The 18524-nt window shown below is 47.6% G+C and overlaps 1 protein-coding gene across 3 annotated transcripts in view; it reads right to left on the reverse strand.

The window, feature by feature from the left end:
- ANKRD29 (ankyrin repeat domain 29) overlaps window positions 1–18524 on the reverse strand; it is a 57047-nt gene that overhangs the window by 33686 nt on the left and 4837 nt on the right. Inside the window, exons 2-3 of one of the 3 annotated variants that reach the window (XM_055127339.1) lie at window positions 8595–8705; window positions 4377–4475 (exon numbers count right to left, since the gene is read on the reverse strand). In XM_055127339.1, coding sequence (XP_054983314.1) covers window positions 4377–4475; window positions 8595–8705 — 210 coding nt within the window. Of the gene's footprint in view, window positions 1–4376; window positions 4476–8575; window positions 8706–18524 lie in introns of all 3 variants that reach the window. The other 2 variants (XM_055127341.1, XM_055127340.1) reach the window with 2 other exon arrangements.

Here is an 18524-nt window from a genome sequence, read left to right on the forward strand (position 1 = left end):
TTGTAAGTCTGAAATCCCTTTGAATGTCATGTACAGCTGTAGGATAACATTGGTCTGTCCTTTCTGCCTTGCCATGGGAAGCTTGCCACAGGTTTGTTGGGTTACTCCCATCACAGTGCTCCCATTCCTCTGTGTTTATTTGTAACTTCTTTGTGCTCTGTTAACTTGTAAATATTGTTTTGCTCTTCTCCTTAAGTGCTTTGCATAGTTAATTCAGAACAATGTCCTTTTTGTATGGGCACAAGAAGACAGTTAATGCTATGCTTTTGTAACTTGGGAGTTAATGGACTCTCAATGATAGTGTCCTCCTGGGCATCTGTTCTCTAGACTTAAGCCTCAGTTACCATAACTTCCTAGCACCCCCAAAAGCAGGGTTCCAACAAGGGACTGGATGAACCCAGGGCACGTGGTGAGCTATGTGACCACCCTGGCATGGAGATGGGTCTGGCCATAATGCTTAACTACATGTTAAGAGCATGGTCATGGACAAATTCTGTCATGATACAAAAAGTAATAACTAGATTCAGACCCTGCTAGAGTTAGGAATGATTAATCTGGCCTGACCACTGTAGTCTGAGTCTGTGGCAAAATGTTCCCAGGAGAGCTGCCCTACAAGCCTCAAGTATCTCTTACTGTGTCCATACAAAAATAACTAATATTGGGGGCTGGAGCAATAGCACAGCAGGTAGGGCGTTTGCCTTGCACATGGTCGACCCGGGTTCAATTCCCAGCATCCCATATGGTCCCCTGAACACCGCCAGGAGTAATTCCTGAGTACAGAACCAGGAGTAACCCCTGTGCATTGCCAGGTGTGACCCAAAAAGAAAAAAAAAAAGCAAAAAAACCCCAAAAAACTAGTATTAAGATGTTAATTAAGATGTTAATTAAGTTATTGGACTAAGGAGAAGAGGAGCATCCCTGGATGGGCTTCTGCCCTTGAGCCTGATGGGGAGTCAGGAAGGGCTCTCTTATGTTGATTTTGCTTCCTGACTGGGTATAGAGAGTGCTGGGAGTGGAGGGACTTGAGAGTTGGAGGAGTTGGGAGAGGGAGCAGGGAGCAGGATGGAGCATGGAGAGATAAGTGGGGGGAGACAGGAAAAGACAGGAATGCGGGGAGTGTGAGACTACAATGGGGGTCTCAGAGAGATTGGAACAGGCGCGTGGGGAGAATGGAATAAACGACAACTGATCAACCAACCAGGCTGGCCCTCGTTTCCTCCTCCATCTGCCCCATGGCACGGGCCACCCAGGCTGGGTGAGTGGCCCAAGACCCACCGAACGGGGGCGGTAAGGGGGAGAGCCATCAGGGCCTTCCCTGGCCACCCTTGGAGATTATACATACACCCAAGACTCAAATTCTTTTTGTGGGGTACTGAGTACTTCCAAACAGTACTCAGGGGCCAATGGGTAATGCCAGGGATTCTTGGCCCAGCACATGAGGACCCAAGGATGCAGTGCTGCTCAGGCCTGTGTGATGGGGTCCATGAGGGCCATATCCCATGATGCTTGGCGGCCTCCAGGCTCTATTCAGATACTTAGGGGGGTGCATGTGGATCAAACTGGGGTCAGGTATAACCTCTATGTGATCACACTAGCCTACAAAGACTCAAATTTATTTACTGGAAATATAAACTTAATTATTGAGAAATAATCATTTAAAGAGGCAGGTCTGGCTAAGCCATGATGTTTGGTCAGTTATGAGTATTAAATGCATGTTCTACTTATGATCGTCACTATTTATGAAGGGTTATGGGACCCCCTTGCAAAGCCGAGAGGAATCTATATTCTCATACTGAAAGACAAACGGATCTCTTGTCCGGAAGCGCATTCCACAGTGTGACCAAGCACCCTCGGTGAGAAAAAGAGAGAGAAAAAGAGCTTCTAAAGAGATGAATCGAGGCTGGGGCTTCCCTCTGTCTTAGCAGTTCTATCTAAGAACTTAATCAGACTGGAAGTCTTAACTTAATCATTAACTTACTTAGTAAGATTGGTGTGGCCTCAGGGCACCACCAGGAACTCATTTGAGCCCCACTATTTACTTCTAAACTCAGCCTACTTTGGTTGTCAAGGGCCATTATGTTCAATAACTTTCATCTCTAAGAATATTAGCTGAGCAATCTGGGCCCAAATGAATAAAGAACCATTAAAAAAACATACACTGGCTGGAAATCAAACAAATGTTTCTTTTCCACCTTCCGACTACTCTCTGTTGCTCTGAGGAGATATTTGTGCCTATTGCTCTTGCTTTTCCGGACTGTTTTTTGGGCAAACAAATTGTGGCTCATACTGTTTTTAATAGGGAAAAAAAGTCTTTTCTTAGAGTGTTAGTCTAAACAAAATATTGAAAGAAAAGATTAGAGCAAAATGTGAAAATTGGGGGAATGTGGAACTATAATAAATGGCTCCACTTTCCTCCAAGAAAATTTCCTGCTGAAATGAAAATAAAAACAATGATCTGAGGTTATGGAAACTGCTCAGGAGAGTCTAAGAGAAAGCGTGTTGGATTTGTTGCAGTCTCTGTACTACTTCTCTTAACAGACCAGGCTTGCTAATTCAAGCAACCAAGAACTGAACCCCAGATTTTATCAGCCCAAGGTAATTCTCCCATGGGCCATAGCCCAGGTGAAATCCCAAAGGGGAGATGGGAGGGACGTTGAGATGCTCCACAGAACTCAAAGACCGGCTTATGCCTGAAGAGACTCCATGGGGGGGGGGAGGGCGGGGGAGGTGGCTGGCATGGAAGATAGGGTATATTGCTTGATGAGAGGTTGGTAGATCAATTGTTCTTCCTGAAACCACCACTACAGGCCTGTTCCTATTTAAGAGAAGCTCAAGGATGGACCGGAGAAATAAATCAGTGGCCTGAGCTCATACTGTGCCTGGGAGGGCCCAGGTTTGATTCCCAGCCATGCATGTGAGCAGCCCCTGAGCACAGATGTGGAAGTAGCCCCTAAGTTGGGTGTGAGGGGAGAGTTGAGGGGGAGGGAGAGAGAGGGAGACAGAGAGAGAGAAGGAAGAGAGAGAAGAGAAGGAGAAAGAGAGGGAGAGAAAGAGAGAGAAAGAGAGGGAGAGAAAGAGAGGGAAAGAGAGGAAGAAAGAGGGAGAGAGAGAAAAAGAGAGACAGGGAGAGAGAGAGGAAGAGAGGGAGGGAGAGAGAGGAAGAGAGGGAGGCAGAGAGAGAGGAAGAGAGGGAGGCAGAGATGGAGGGAGAAAGAGAGAGGAAGAGAGGGAGGGAGAGAGAGAAGAAGAAAGGGAGGGAGAGAGGGAGAGAGAAAGAGAGAAAGAGAGGGAGAAAGAGAGAGGGAGAGGGAGAGAGAGGAAGAGAGAAAGGGAGAGTGAGGAAGAGAGGGAAGGAGAGAGACAGAAAGAGGGAGGGAGGGATAGAGGAAGAGAGAGAGGGGGAGAGAGAGGAAGAGAGAGAGGGAGAGGAAGAGAGGGAGGGAGGGAGAGGAAGAGAGGGAGAGAGGAAGAGAGGAAGGGAGGGAGAGTGCTCACAGCAGCAAGCCAAGAGCTGCATCTGTCCTGGAGCTTGCCCCAGCACGACCAACTTGGGGCTGCAGCTGTGGACTGAGAGTGAGTCATGGCAGGGTGACCTGTGGATGTGAATCCGCAGAGGCTAATTTACCACTCCCCGGAGAGGCTCAGGCATAGAAAAGCCTTCCTCATCTGACTCCAGGCTGTCTTCCATTCTTCCTCTCCACAGACTCTCTGGTCAGACGGAACTGCTAAGACTGTCCACAACTGAAGGAAGTATGGGAGCAGGCTCACATTCCTCACCCCGGGACTTGTAGGGGAAACAATTAATATGTGGCTAGAGAAGTCCCTTCTAACATGGCTCAGAGATCTGGACAGGTGAGCCTCACTCAAACAGCACCTGAGCACAGAGCCAAGAGTCAGCCTTGAGCGCTGTAGAGTCTGGTCCTCCAAGTTGCCAAAAGTTCATGAGTAATAATTGTAATGCTAGAGAGAGAATTGCATACATTAGACCACCATCACTCAACTGTATGTAACACAATCAATTTTCTGATCCTTGGACACAGTCAAGTCAAAATATGTAATAAGGCAACACGGCATCAGGGTCCCATAGAGGAAAACCAGCAAGGACCACTCATCTCTTTTCGGGAGGAGACACACTTAGCGAAGCTCCAGGGTTACTCCTGGCTCATGCACTCAGGAATTACTCCTGGCAGTGCATGGGGGACCATATGGGGTGCTGGGAATTGAACCTGGGTTGGCCGCGTGCAAGGCAAATGCCTCCCTGCTGTGCTATCTCCCCAGGCCCAAAGATCACTCATCTTTCTTACCAACTGATTCTTGTGAAAACTTGGCTGACCTTGACCTCCCATTCGTTCTGACGTAAGGCTCCATCAACCTACCTCCCTCTGGAGATTGATGTCTGCGCCCTGCAGCACAAGCTCCCTCACACAGCCGAAATGTCCTGCGTAGGAGGCGACCATGAGGAGTGTGGTGCCATGCTGAGGGAAGAGACATAGATGACAGTCAGTGGACGGGGTCCTGGAGAACAGCCTGAGTCTTTAGCTCTACTCAGGACACAGCCCAATGCCAAATTAAGGTGCCTCGTGAGTAATCGTGTAATGCCGATTAGCCAGGATAAAGCAGAGCAACAAACTGCTGTGACTGGAATCATCCATCACAAAACCCGTCTTCCCTTGCCTTTAGAAATGCAGTCCAAGTAAACCAGGATGACTGCATTTTACGGCTGTGGTGCAGTGTAATCATCTCATTTTATGATTCAGAGCAAATGGTTCCTAAGCTAAAACACTATTACTAATGAACACTAAATGGCCAAGCAGTCCTCACTGGCTGTCTGAGTTTGGGTGTCTCTATCCTCAAACCCAGGTAAAGACTATAGGCACCTCGAGGAAGTGTGAGTCAACAGAAGAGTCAGAAGCCTGGGGTTCAAGTCCATCTTTGCCATCTGCCAACGGGGCAACTTGGGGTGAGCTGTGTCAGTGAAGGGGCTCCCTGGTCTCATCTTTAGAAGGAAGGTTGGATGAGGTGATCATTAAGGTCTCTGCCAGGTCAGCCAGGATCTGAGGCACATCCACAGAAGTGGTCTCTCTCCCACAGAAGTGATGCAGTTGTCTGGAGAGGTCTGAATTGTAATCTCAACCATCGACACTACATACTCAGCTTTGGAAGAGTGGATGGCAAGAAAGAAAGACTGTTCCGACCAGAGGAAGGTTTGCTGGAAAGAATGGGAGGTGACCCTGAGCTCGTCACAGCTGCAGGATTCCAGAGGAAGACAGTAGACTTGAGGTCACTGATAGTATGTTCTGGATAGAGCTTGTATCTACCTTCAAAGGCGGCAATGTGAGGAGTAATGAGACTCTGATTAAATTTAATGGGAAAGAAAAAAGAAAAAAAAAACCCAGGCAGAATGCTTACCCTAGTAATGGTAGATACTAATTTAGTAAATGTTAGATGTTAAAATAATATTATGAAACTTCAATGAATGTTAACACTAGACTTGTATTGATTTCTATGAATGGCAATGCCGGTTTGGAGAAAGTCCTATTTGCTCTCTACAATAGGTATATGTAGAGTCAAAGAAAACTCTGATAATGCCCTTCCTTATCTTTTCTACCCCATCTGACCATACTTGGTATTTTAACATGAGGCCCTTAGGCAGCTGGCTGGAAGTCCATTACTTAACTGGGCATCTTCCTCCTTATTTTCTAGGATTGGTCAGTGAGTTTGGAATTTCTTCCTCTGGAATGAGAGCACTTTCCATTTGAGTGCAAATTTAAAAATTCTTTGTTAAAAGTCAACATGAATAAATAAATTCTGAAGATATCTCTTACACAAAAGGTGAAATTTCTTAAAAATCATGGCCAGGCTGGCCTCAACATGCAAATTAATCATGAGCCAGAAGAAGTACAATTTAGTATACATTTAGGATAGGTATTTGAAAAAAATTAGGTTCCTCTGGCTTTTTTGTTTTTGCAGTTCCAGGGATCAAACACAAGACTAATGCATGCAAGGCATGCACTCTGTCACTGAGCTACATCCTCGGTCCCTGGCTCATCTGTTTTCAAGTAAGAAAAGACAAACAAAACAAATTACTACTCATTTTGGGAAAATCTACTAAAGTTATAAATTTTATGATGTGTAAAATTATAAATACAATAATTTATTTCTGGATTCTATTTCCATTTTATATACCTGATGGGTGTATTTTCATTTTATATCTATTTTCTCATAAAATGATCATTTGAAAAAAAGACTTTGGGAATAAAGAAAACAAGAAAATAAAGAAGTAGTATCTGTTGACGTATGCAACAATAGTTCCTTTACATTCAAAACCCATTAGCTTGCTGGTTTTAATTCTCTAAAGATTAACCTTACTTAGCTCTGTTGCCAGACATTAAAATAATACCTTTTAGAACTAGTTGACCCGCAACAGAAGATACAATGGTATAATGAAGAGCACAACAAACAGCAAAACACACACACTGATGCACGTAAAGAGGCTTTAAAAAGTCGTGCTATTGCACATCTTTGTGGCAAATGCGAGTTAGGGAGAGAAGCAAAGCCAAGAAGTTTCACAGCACAGGAAGACAGCATCAGTCTAGCAAGGAAGAGCAGGCACATAACGCGCTATTGCTGGTGGCGGAGAGAATACACACTGTTCTTTTCCGTGCTCTTTGTTGGAAGAGCCTGGAGCCAGTCACATGTGGGGTTGGCAAGCAGTTCTCGGGAAAACCTTCCTTGCCTACACCAGCTCTCACAAAAGCTGCAGCCTAGCATCATTCGTGATTGGAAATGACTCCTCTGGACTCTGTGGAGGGCGACACGTGGAGGCAGAAACCCACCCAGAGAAATTTCGATGGCAACAGAGGCCTATGTTGCTTCTGGACTTCTCCCTGCTTGCTACCAACCTTAGAGGAGATTTCAAAACCAAAGAGATGCTGGAAATGTACAATTGTTTCTTTGAGTCAAAGAATCATTTCCAGAAAGATTTATATAAATCACTGTTTTTGTTTTAAGCAAGGAAGAATAACCTAGAAACATGTTATTACCTGGTCACAAAAGCCAAAATTTTTGTGTAAGGGCTACGCCCACTGATGTCGAGGGGGCTGGGAGCACTCCTGGCGATGGTGTCTGGGGTGTGGATCTGAAGTTTGGTCTGAAGCTCGGTCTCATTGATGCTGGGGTGGAGTGGGGTGAGCACGAGTGTGGGGGGGAGCGGGTCAGGGATTGCTCAAAGCAATGCACATGATTAAATGAATGTTTCTACGACTCAAGAAATAATTTTTTAACATAATTTTGAAGAAATATTTTTTTAAAAAAATTTATTTATTTTTAATTAGTGAATCACCGTGAGGGTACAGTTACAGATTTATACACTTTTGTGCTCATGTTTTCCTCATACAAAGTTCGGGAACCCATCCCTTCACCAGTGCCCATTCTCCACCACCAGTAAACCCAGCATCCCTCCCACCCTCCCCAGTCCCGTCTCCCCCCACCCCACCCTGCCACTGCGGCAGGGCATTCCCTTCTGTTCTCTCTCTCTCTAATTAGCTGTTGTGGTTTGCAATAAAGGTGCTGAGTGGCCACTGTGCTCAGTCTCTGGCCCACATTCAGCCGGTGAAGAAATATTTTTTCCTAGGCAGTCCCCAAGGGTTCATTCCAGCATTCGGGGCTACTCCTGTCACCTAGACATTTAAGACTGCTGCCAGTAGTGCTTGAGGAACATGAAGTACAGGGGAAACTAGGGCTCCCGCATGCAAAGGATGCACTCTGACCCTATGTGCTTTCCTCTGATTCCCGGAGCAGGAATTTTAATCCAAGTACTACTAGACACCTGGACACAGAGTGTAAGTCCTGAGCGGCCAGGAGGGGTATAGGCTACGTGACTTCTGGTGGGAAGGGAGTGACGAGAAGATGCAGTGTGGGATGCTATAGCAGTTGGAGCAGAAGGTCCTGGGATGTGCTGGTGAAAATTAAGAGAAGGTCAAAGGGGTGCCTTATAAAGGTAGACTCTAGACATTAGGGGGGAAATGGGTTTCCTCATGGTCATGGGGAGGTCACCTTGAAATTTGGCATATCTACTGCAGCTCAGGCCAGTGGAACACTGCTTCTGCCATTGGCCAGTGCAGACCCAGATGGCTGGTTGCTAGATGCCCAAGACATCATATTGGAGTGGGTCCTGGCAGAGAACTGACAGTCCAGTCAGACCAGGAGCGTCAGGAGAAAGCTGGCAGAGATGACGGATGAACTGGACTCTGGCTGTGGGGGTAAGATTACAGACAGTGTAGGGCTGGGGAGGAGAGGACAGAAGGGATCCCTTTCAGTCGGGGTCTGCAGCAGAGGGGAAGGGGGCAAATGGGTTTCCCAGTGGGTGGACGCTCTTCCACTGGACGCTTGGATTCTCTCCAATGCCAAGATGTTTATGAGTTTGCCTTAATACCTGGGAGCGTTTGTTTAAACGAAACAAGCCAACACATGACAAAGCAAAGAGGCAGCATCAAGGAAAGTAGATTCAGCGAGGAGTTCTCTGGCCAAGGCTGGGGGAGGGGGGAGGTCTGGCGTGCTCTTGGCATGCATATACCAGCGCGGATCGGCCATACACTGTCCCTGCAGTCCACGTCCACACGGCCACTGTTCAACAACAGCCTGAGCAGTGCCAGGTTTCCTCTCCGGGCTGCCCAGAAGGCGGCATTGGCAAGCGGCGTTTCCTTCTGCAGAGGCAAAAGGAACAGCATCTTACAATGAAGCTTGGTCCAGGCCCACGGAACCACCGGAAAAGGGGGATCTCCAGGGCGTCGCCACACGTCCATGGTGTGGTGGGAAGGGAGCGGGGAGCGAGGCTCTCGGAGCCCTGGGCTCTGTTCTTAGAGCCTTCTGTTCTATCCGGGAGCCAGGCTGCTGCTTACACAGCGCCATTCAGACGTGGTTTCCCACCAGTGTCCCCACTGGCCTGCCTGGTCTTTGTTCGCTGTTTCCTTTTTGCTGGAAATGAACTTTCCCGCAGCCTTCAAGGCCAAGGTTCTGCAGAAAAGCTATTTCCTCTCGGAACCATTCCCAGTCTCCTCCCCTCAAAGAGGAAGCACTTACTTCTTTTATTTTTTTTAATTAAAAAAATTTTTTTTAATTAGTGAATCACCGTGAAGCACAGTAACAGACTTAGAAACTTTCGTGCTTGTGTTTCAGTCATACAATGCTCGAGTACCCATCCCTCCACCAGTGCCCATTCTCCACCACCAATGGTCCCAGTATCCCTCCAATCACCTCCACCCCATTCCCCCACCCCCATCCCGCCTCTGTGGCAGGGCATTCCCTTTTGCTCTCTCTCTCTCCTTTTGGGTGTTGTGGTTTGCAACAGAGGCACTGGCACTCACTTCTGATCTCTCCCAGGACGACCCCCAACAGACCCGACACCTTCAACACTTCCTAGCCCAGTCCAGGGGGGTGGGGAAAGACCCCCCCCTTCACCTCCACCCAATTTTCTGGACTTCAGTTAAATCTGCCAGAGGTCGCAGTGGAAAGAAAAGAAGGAAAGAACTCAAGGGTGGGGGAGCTACTGTGCAACTTTGTATTGATCCTTTAGTGCTGAGTTAATTAAATTTTTTGGTGGGTGCCAGGTATTGAACCCAGGACCTCAAACAGGCAAGGCCAGTGCTCTTCTGCTAATCCACAGCTAAGCCACACTCACCCCTGTGCAGAGATATTTTTTCAAAGCTTCATGTTAATGCATGCAACCCCTCCCCCTGCTGCACACAGCGATGCAAGGAACGGTGCTGGCAAAGGTCTCTGAGTGGAGAGGGGCAAAGCAGATTCCAGTGCAAGTGCCTTCTCTAAAAGAAATCAATTTGGTGGGATTTTTACAAGATGGCATGCGCATGGGCCACATTCAGCGGTGCTCAGGGCTTACTCCTGGCTCTGCGCTTAGGGGTCACTCCTGGCTATACTCAAGGGACCATATGTCGTGCCAGGAATCGAACCTGGGTCAGCTGCATGCATGGTATGTGCCTTACCTCCTGTACTATGTCTGTCACCTAAAAGAAATCAATTCAGATTTAGAGAGTCTATGGTGAGGGTGAAATGGAAGTGTGGGGGGGAGGGCAGATTTCTGAACCAGACAAGCCTGAACCTTAACATCCCACCCTGGAATAGTGGGTCTCTCTTTACTCTGGTTTTGAGGGGCACCTGCCCAGCAGCAGCTCTCCTCAGGCTAGTGGTTCAGTGCACATGCCCACATATGTGATGTAGATGTGGGTCCTGCAGCACCAGGACTTCCAGGTTCACTTTGGTGGTGCTCACGAGGTCTTCTGGTGCTGGGGATCGCAGGCAAGGCCAACACCTTAATCCCTGAACTATCTTAGATGCCTCTCCTTTTCCTTTTGTTAGATGGAAATTGCATTACCTGCCATGAAAATTATAATTTAGGAACAAATGTAAGCTACTTGGTCAATACAGTGCCCAACATATCAAGGATGCCAAATTTCTTACCTCTATTCACTTTTTTTTTTACAATATTAAAATCAGTAACAATATGTAATTCAAAGTATTTGGCCACACTAAGGAATTTTGCTGGCTTTAGGACATTTCCTAGTAGTATCACTTGTCATCCCATTGATCTTTGATTTGCTCAAGCGGGTGCAAGTAACGTCTCCATTCATCTCTATGTCCCTGTCGCGTGCTAGTATAGCCCAATGGTATCTGCTCGCTCCAGGAACGGGAAGAGCCTCAAACCGTTCATTCAGGGTTTTGACGAAGAAGTCAAACTTTTTTTTTTCTGCTTTATGGGTCACACCTGGCAATGCATAGGGGCCACTCCTGGCTCTGCACTCAGGAATTTCCCCTGGTGGTGCTCAGAGGACCATATGGGATGCTGGGAATCAAACCCGGGTCAGCCACGTGCAAGGCAAACACCCTACCCATTGTGCTATCGCTCCAGCCCCAAGTCAAACTTTTTTAGTCAACACTTTCCGTAAAGTGTTAAATAAAAACATTTTTTTTTTTGAGAAGGGGCTTAGCTCCACCCCAAACACCTAGCTGACCCCAAAAGCCTGTTAATGCACTATGTTTTGTAAGCATATGGCTAAGGAATTAAGCACAGGACCTAAACTGACCCCTGCCACACAAAACTGAAAATGGCAAGCGACCATTTCCGCTCCTCCACAGAGTCCTCTGACCGACAAGCACGGGGGCAGCTGCGTTTGCTGTTGAGACCATTTTATCTCAGAAGTCCTTAGGCCAATGCAAGGCTTAGTGTTCTAGTGCATTCCAGGAGGAGAGGATGGTGAAGAGGGAGAGGAGAAGCGGATTACAAACATACTTTGAATAGCTTCTTGGCTGAGTTAGGAGAGGGGGGAAAATCCCCTCAGATGCCAATGTGCATCTGCTCTCCACGAAGGAGCAACAGGAGACCTGAGTGTTTGCACCCACGGCCACGAGGCCTTCATGGCCCTGCTTGATCGGGGCTTTGCCACCAGGCCAGGCTGTTACTAACTGGTCGAAGCAGTGGCAGGGCAGATAGGTCTGATGTGTACAATAAATCATGAAATAATGCCCTTGAATAAAGAGATTGCACGAGGCTAAAAATAAACCTGGGATGGTAAAATCTGCGCAAGAATTTAATAGGAAACATGGAATAGCTCTGGTGGCTTTTCCTGGAAGAGGATAGCTCAGGGATAATAAATTATCATTTATTTTCAGTAATTGTGTTGTTTTGCTTTAAGCCTTTCAAAACCCACTTGCAAAGCACACACTTTGATTGGGACAAGAAGCCTCTGGCCAAGAGCTGCGCAGCCGTCAACCAGCCCCAGGGCCCCCCTCCTGTTCAGGCTAGACATTCCAGCTTCCTCTAAGAGTCTACCAAAGGGCCTTTCTGAGAATAAGCGAAGATTTCGTTCTCCTTCAAGAGTTTGATTTACTGGGAGAGGGAGGAACGGGGGAGACTGGGGAGGGCTGAGAGGGCGGAGGCCGAGTCCTGAGGCTATCATCGCCCAGTCCTTAGACCTCAGGCAGAGCTTCTCTCTGTTCCTGTCATGCCTCATTCTGGAGCTGCTGGAAGATGAAACGGATAGAACATGGCGTAAGCATTCAAGAAACGCTGACTGTCAATGCATGGCCCTCACGACTCTTAAAAATATGTGTGGGGCCAGAGAGAGAGAGAGTATAGGGGTTACGGCTCCTGCCTTGTCTGTGCTAACCCTGTTTGCACTAACACTGCAAACAGTCTCCTGGGCACTGCAAACAGTCTCCCGAGCACTTCCGGGAATTGCTCCTGAGTAGAGTAACAGGAGTAGGGCCCAAGTATCCCTGGGTAAGGCCCAGCCCCTCCCACCACCCTCCCAAAAACATCAACCCCCAACGAACTGGCACAGGCAAGTTATTTACGTGGTCACTAGCATGAGTTGAGGACAGTGGTGCTGGCCAAGGCTAGGACTGCAGGACAAGTTAACCTTGGTCTCAATAGCCCAGAAGGAAAATCGGGAGGAAACTCCAACTCCTCGAAGTGACAGGTGCTAGAGGAGCCCAGAAACTTGTGCGAGCAGCGACTGGCCAATCTGACCTGACACTGAACATGTCTGTGTGTGTGTGTGTGTGTGTGTGTGTGTGAAATCTCACAAGCAGTGCTGGAGGGGTGGCGGATGTTCCTGTCTGATTTCCCGCCATATGGGCTGGAGGTGCAGTGTAAGGGCTGGGGATGTGGTGCTGCTCAGGCCCCTGGGTACGGGAATCACCCGGATCACCTTGAAGTGTGTGGGGCCCGAATCCAGCAATGCTTGCGGGATTATGAGTGCTAGGGATGGATCTAAATTGGCCGCACGCTTATCTCCCCTGTCCTTTCTTCTGAGCCCCAGAAGACTTGCTTGAGACAAGTATGGAAAGATAAATCTGGGCGAGATTAGAGCACCCCTGCCAGGAACCTTCTACCCTGGAGGGAAGGAGAGAGGGAGGGCAGGGGAGGGGAGGGAGGGGAAGAGCCTGCAGGTAAGGAGGCAGGTGCTGGACTGGGCTTCAGTATCTGGGCCTAGCTTGGGCATGCAATGGGCATGGTCAGCTGGTGTCTGAGGTGGGAGGAGACATCACATCCATTCTGCATTTCACAAAGATGGAGGCGGTAATCAAGCTCAGAGGGCATCGAGGCCCAGAGCCCCCAGGAGCGGGAGTCTACAAGGAGGCTACTGCACAGGTACGTCCCCTGAGCGAGGTGACATTATTAGGATAGAAGAATAGGACAGAACAGAGAAATTTAAGGTATCGAAGTGGGCAGTCTGTGGGCGAGGATGCACGCGCGAGAGGGTGAGAGGGTCGGGAGGAATCCGCAATGACGACAGCGGGTCTCTCCCCTTCAAGCCTGCAGATGTAAACCCTCATAACCTTCCTTCCTCTGGGATCTGCACCATCTGCCACTGCCTGGATCCCCAAGATGCACAGAACTGTGGGATGGAATCCTCCTGGGGAAGCCCTTCGGCCTTCAAAGGAGGGTTGGAGAGGTAGTACAGTGGGTGTTTGCCTTGCACGCTGCCAACCTCGTTTTCACCCCCAGCACCACATAGGTCCCCCACCAGGAGTGAAGGAGTGATTACTGAGCACTGCCAGGTGTAGCTTAAGCCAACAGCACTCTTGAGAAAGGGGAGAGAGAGAGAGAGAGAGAGAGAGAGAGAGAGAGAGAGAGAGAGAGAGAGAGAGAGAGAGAGAGAGAGAGAGAGAGAGAGAGAGAGAAGTGCGGGGGTGTGGGGTGTGGGAGGGTAACTGGGGACATTGGCGGTGTGATAAGGGACAGGTGTTGGAACATTATATGCTGAAACACAATCATCAACAACTTTGTAACTTGTGTCTCCTTGTAATTGAAAAAATTAAAAAGAACTCCAAAAGGAAGGTGTTTTTTGTTTTTTGCGGGGAGGGTGTACCCAGCTATGGTTGATCACTCCTGATGAGGGGCTCAGAGATGATATGCAGTCCTGGGGATCAAACCTGGATCAGGTGCATGCAAGGAAAATATATTAACCCTTTCTCTCTGTTCCCTTGGTTCCATTTTTTAAGGCAAGGACACCAAGGCGCAGATATCAATGGCTCCAGGTCACAGCACTAGGAAGACAGAGCCAGGATTCACACCTGGGTCCAGAGTTTGAGGTCCTTATATTATGTCCTGTGAGAAAGCCTCATTATAATAAACTTACAGCCATTTTCTTTTTTTTCTTTACTTATTTTTTATTGAATCACAGTAAGTTACAAAGTTACCAAGTCTTTTGGTTTTATGGGTACTTCTGGTTCTGCACTCAGGAATTACTCCTGGCAGTGCTCAGGGGACCAGCTGGGATATGATGCCAGGGATTGAATCCAGGTCGGCTGCACAAAAGGCAACACCCTACCTTCTGTACTGTCACTCCAGACCCAGTTATTCTTTGTTTTTATTCTTTAATTAGTGAATCACCATGAGGGTACAGATACAGATTCACACATTTTAGAACTTGTTTTTCCCTCATACAATGTTCACAAACATGTCCCTCCATCAGTGCCCATTCTCCACCACCAATAAACCCAGTATCCCTCCCCCTCCCCCATCCCATCTCCCCCCCACCCCACCCTGCCTTTGTGGCAGGGTATTCCCTTTTGATCTCTCTCTCTCTCCAACTGGGTGTTGTGGTTTGCAATAGGGGTATTGAGTGGCCATTGTGTTCAGTCTCTAGTCTACTTTCAGCATGCATCTGCCTTCCTAGGCGGGATCTCCAGCCACATTTTACTTGGTGTTCCCTTCTCTATCTTACAGCTATTTCTCTCTCTCTCTCTCTCTCTCTCTCTCTCTCTCTCTCTCTCTCTCTCTCTCTCTCTTTTCCCCTGCCAGAATTTTGGCTCTAATGACGTTCATAAGCACAGGACCAGAAATTAAGTATAGGAAGTAATGAGAGCAGAAGCACAGATGGTGAACAGCTACTTGTACAGAATAATTGAGATTCTAATTATTTTGCCATTAACTTTTTTGTTTTAAGAAGAGTGCCAGGGATCAAACCCAAGGCTTAAGACATGCAAAGCACGAGTCCTACCACTGACTCTGTATCTCTAGTCCCTAGCACAGGAGCACTAAAGGTCTATGAGAGGGTAGAGAGAATGAAACCATTGCTTTCAAATCGGATTTAGAGGCTGGAGAGAGTACAGGGGCTAAGGTGCTTGCCTTGCAGGTGGCAGACCCAGGTCAGTCCCAGATCCTACACAGTTCCCCAGCACTGCTGGAAACAGCCCCCTCCTCACCACCAGGTGTGGTCTCAAACCCTCCAAAATACAAATCAGATGGATTAAGAAAAAGGTGAGCTTTAATTATTATTGTATTGGTATGTTCCATTTGCTCTCAATGGAATGAACATCTCTAAATGCAGCAGCTACGTGTACCTGGGTCGAGAACTCAACATGAGGAACAACTTGGCTCCAGAACTGTGCAGGAGGAAGAGAGCGGCATGGGCATGGAACGCCTTCAAGAGCGTTGAAAAAGTGGTTAAGAGGATGAAGAACCTCCGGCTCTAGGCATATCTTTTCGACTCCACCATTTTTCCTACACTAACATGCACCTCAGAGACCTGGGCCCTACAAAAACAGGATGAGAACGCTATTCGGGTATACCAAAGAGGAACAGAAAGAGCTATGCTAGGAGTATCATGTTTCACTCAAGTGAGAAGGAATCCAGAGTTCAGACCTCCGTTGACGGTCAAGAATCAGGGACACTGTCTCGTTTGCCAAGGCATCTCGAAAATCCAATGGGTCGGACACGTAATGCGATTCGGAGATGACTGCTGGACTAGAACTGTTACCGACTGGATTCCACGGGACATCAAAAGACCATGTGGGGGCTGGAGCGATAGCACAGCAGGTAGGGCGTTTGCCTTGCACGTGGTCGACCCGGGTTCGAATCCCAGCATCCCATATGGTCCCCTGAGCACGGCCAGGGATAATTCCTGAGTGCAGAGCCAGGAGTAACCCCTTTGCATCACCAGGTGTGACCCAAAAAGAAAAACAAACAAACAAACAAAAAACCATGTGGCCATCCACCAACAAGATGGCCAACTTCTTCATCAAAACCCTGAATGAATGATTTGAGGCTCTTCCCTTCCTGGAGCGAGCAGATATCATTGTGCTACACTAGCACGCAACAGGGACAAATGGAGACATTACTGGCGCCTGCTCAAGCAAATCGAGGATCAACGGGATGACAAGTGATACAAGTGATGTTTACTGAGCTAATCGAGAGAATATTAGCTTTGCTCTGTAATGAGTTTTTCCAATGTCTGGGGTCACATGAAATAAGGAACTGATGGATTGAGAATCCTTGTACAGAGGATGCTTTTGGTGTGTTTCTGATTTAATTACACAGTGTCTAATTAAACAATGCTGGCCAGACAACAATGTCTGATTCATTGTCCCTCCTGGTGCAGTGGAGCTGAAGTTTTTACAGCTCTTAAAGAACATTAAAGCAACTCCAGGCCGGGGGTGTTGCTTACGGGGCTGCACGAGGATGGGCTTGATGCCAGCACTGCCCAGTGTGGTCCTGATCTGGCCCCGGCACAGCACTGGAGTCCCCACAGCAAACAGAAGTCTAGTCCCAATGCTGTCAGCACGGATACATTTCCCAAGTGTTAGGGAAGGGAAAAGAAGAAGCAAGAAGTTTGCCCAAGACAGCAAATTAGAGGCGGCCCATGTAGCACCAGCCTTTCCAAACTTGGCACTCAGCACCATGTTCAAAGTGCCATCATGTCCAGAACACGCAGATCTACAGAGACAGGAAGTGGATAATGAGTTCTCAAAAGCTGGGAAGTCAGAGTGGCTGCTGGTGAGTGCCTGATTCCTCGTGGAAGTGACTCTAATATTCCACAGTGGATTTCGCTGGCGGTTGCACAATCCAATCGAGAGACTAAAAGCCACTGAAACGAGCACTTTCAATGCATAAACTGTATCTTCCAATAAAGTTGTGAAAAAATAGAAATGACTTTGCTAATTTCATTTCCTGGGACCCATCCAGGTAAGTCAGCAAGTTGGAGTCAATGATGCTCTCACCTACGTACTCTGAGAACAAGGAGGAAGTGTTTGGTTTCCTATACATCTGTCTGCCCAAGGCGTGTGTAGCTTCTACCACGAAAATAGAACTGGGATGGAGAGGCATTATTTTTCAGGGTCAAACATGCTCAAGAAAGACAATGTTTCCTCTAGTTTTTTAGGGGCCGTACCCAGAAGGGGGTGCAGTAGGGCCACAAGGGCTACTGCAGAGCTGGGAGAAGCAGATGTGGTGCTGATGACTGAACTCGGGGAGTCACACATACGAGGCTACCCCTCGAGCCACAGTCCCATGATTGCACGGGTCAAGTGTGGAGTAGCTAAAATAGCTGCGAGAAACCTATGAACTTTATCCTACAAAGAGGCTCAAGCCTGATCTTTGGAGTTTGCTTTAACTAGAAAAACAACTTGCACGTGTGCTTCATTTCCCCCCGGAGAATCAATTAAGGACTGCCAATTTTGAAAGAGGAAGTTTACTGAAGGCAAACCAGTACCAGTGAGAAGTGACTGCTGACAACGTAATGGAGAATGGCAAAAAAAGTACATGCCAGGGTCTGGGCAGCTCAAAGCAAACATGCTGTATGTGGCCTCTGAGTCACCAAGAAGGGGTTGGACTGTTATTCTCCCATGGAACTGGCCCGTGGCTGGGATTTTCAAACAAAGCTTTGAGGACCCAGAACCTGGGAGCCTTTCAGGGACCAATGAAAACAAATAAGTTAGGAGCCAGAGAAATAATAGTACAGCAGGAAGGGTGTTCGCCTTGCATGTGGCTTAGATCCCTGGCACCTTATGTGGCCCCTGAGTTAGCCAGGAGTGATCCCTACGCATAGATCCAGGAGTAAGCCCTGGGCACTGCTGGGTGTGCCCAAACAAAAAACAAAGCAAATAAGTAAATTTATGGCTCCAAAGATCAAAGTTAACGAATATATAATATCTACAAAGTATACTATATTCTGTCAACTTTATTAATTGCTAAATTTTAGTATTCACAAAATACTGATGACACAGAGAAATAATTTGTAGGTCGATTTTTACACTATATAAGAATTATGATAGATGACAGCTGCAGAAAAATTATGGGAAATAGAAATCAAATATTACCCATGGCTAAGCAATTTAAATGCAGCATTGTAAAAAAGCCTTCCAAAGCATACAATAAAATCTCTCTCTCTCTCTCTCTCTCTCTCTCTCTCTCACTCGCTCTGATTTTTTTGGCCAAACCCAGTGGTACTGGAGGGAAGAGGAAGCAATTACGTGGTGCTAGGGACTGATCCCAGGACTCCCACATACAAAGCTTGTGCTCCAGCCCTTTGAGCCAGTTTCCCTGGCCCCTAAAAACCATTAATGACTGTGGGTACACTGAGATGTGCTTGCTCCGATGTTAGCTAAGACTAATACAGGCTTAGTTCACTGCTGTGTGTCTGTGTGTGCTCTGCCCTCCTTCCCTTTGAGCCTTCTGCTGATCTTTGGGAGAACCCGAACAACTTTTATTGTTTCTTGGGAGG

The sequence above is a fragment of the Sorex araneus genome, chromosome 2 (genome assembly GCF_027595985.1).
Source record: "Sorex araneus isolate mSorAra2 chromosome 2, mSorAra2.pri, whole genome shotgun sequence".
In the NCBI taxonomy this organism is placed as follows: domain Eukaryota; kingdom Metazoa; phylum Chordata; class Mammalia; order Eulipotyphla; family Soricidae; genus Sorex; species Sorex araneus.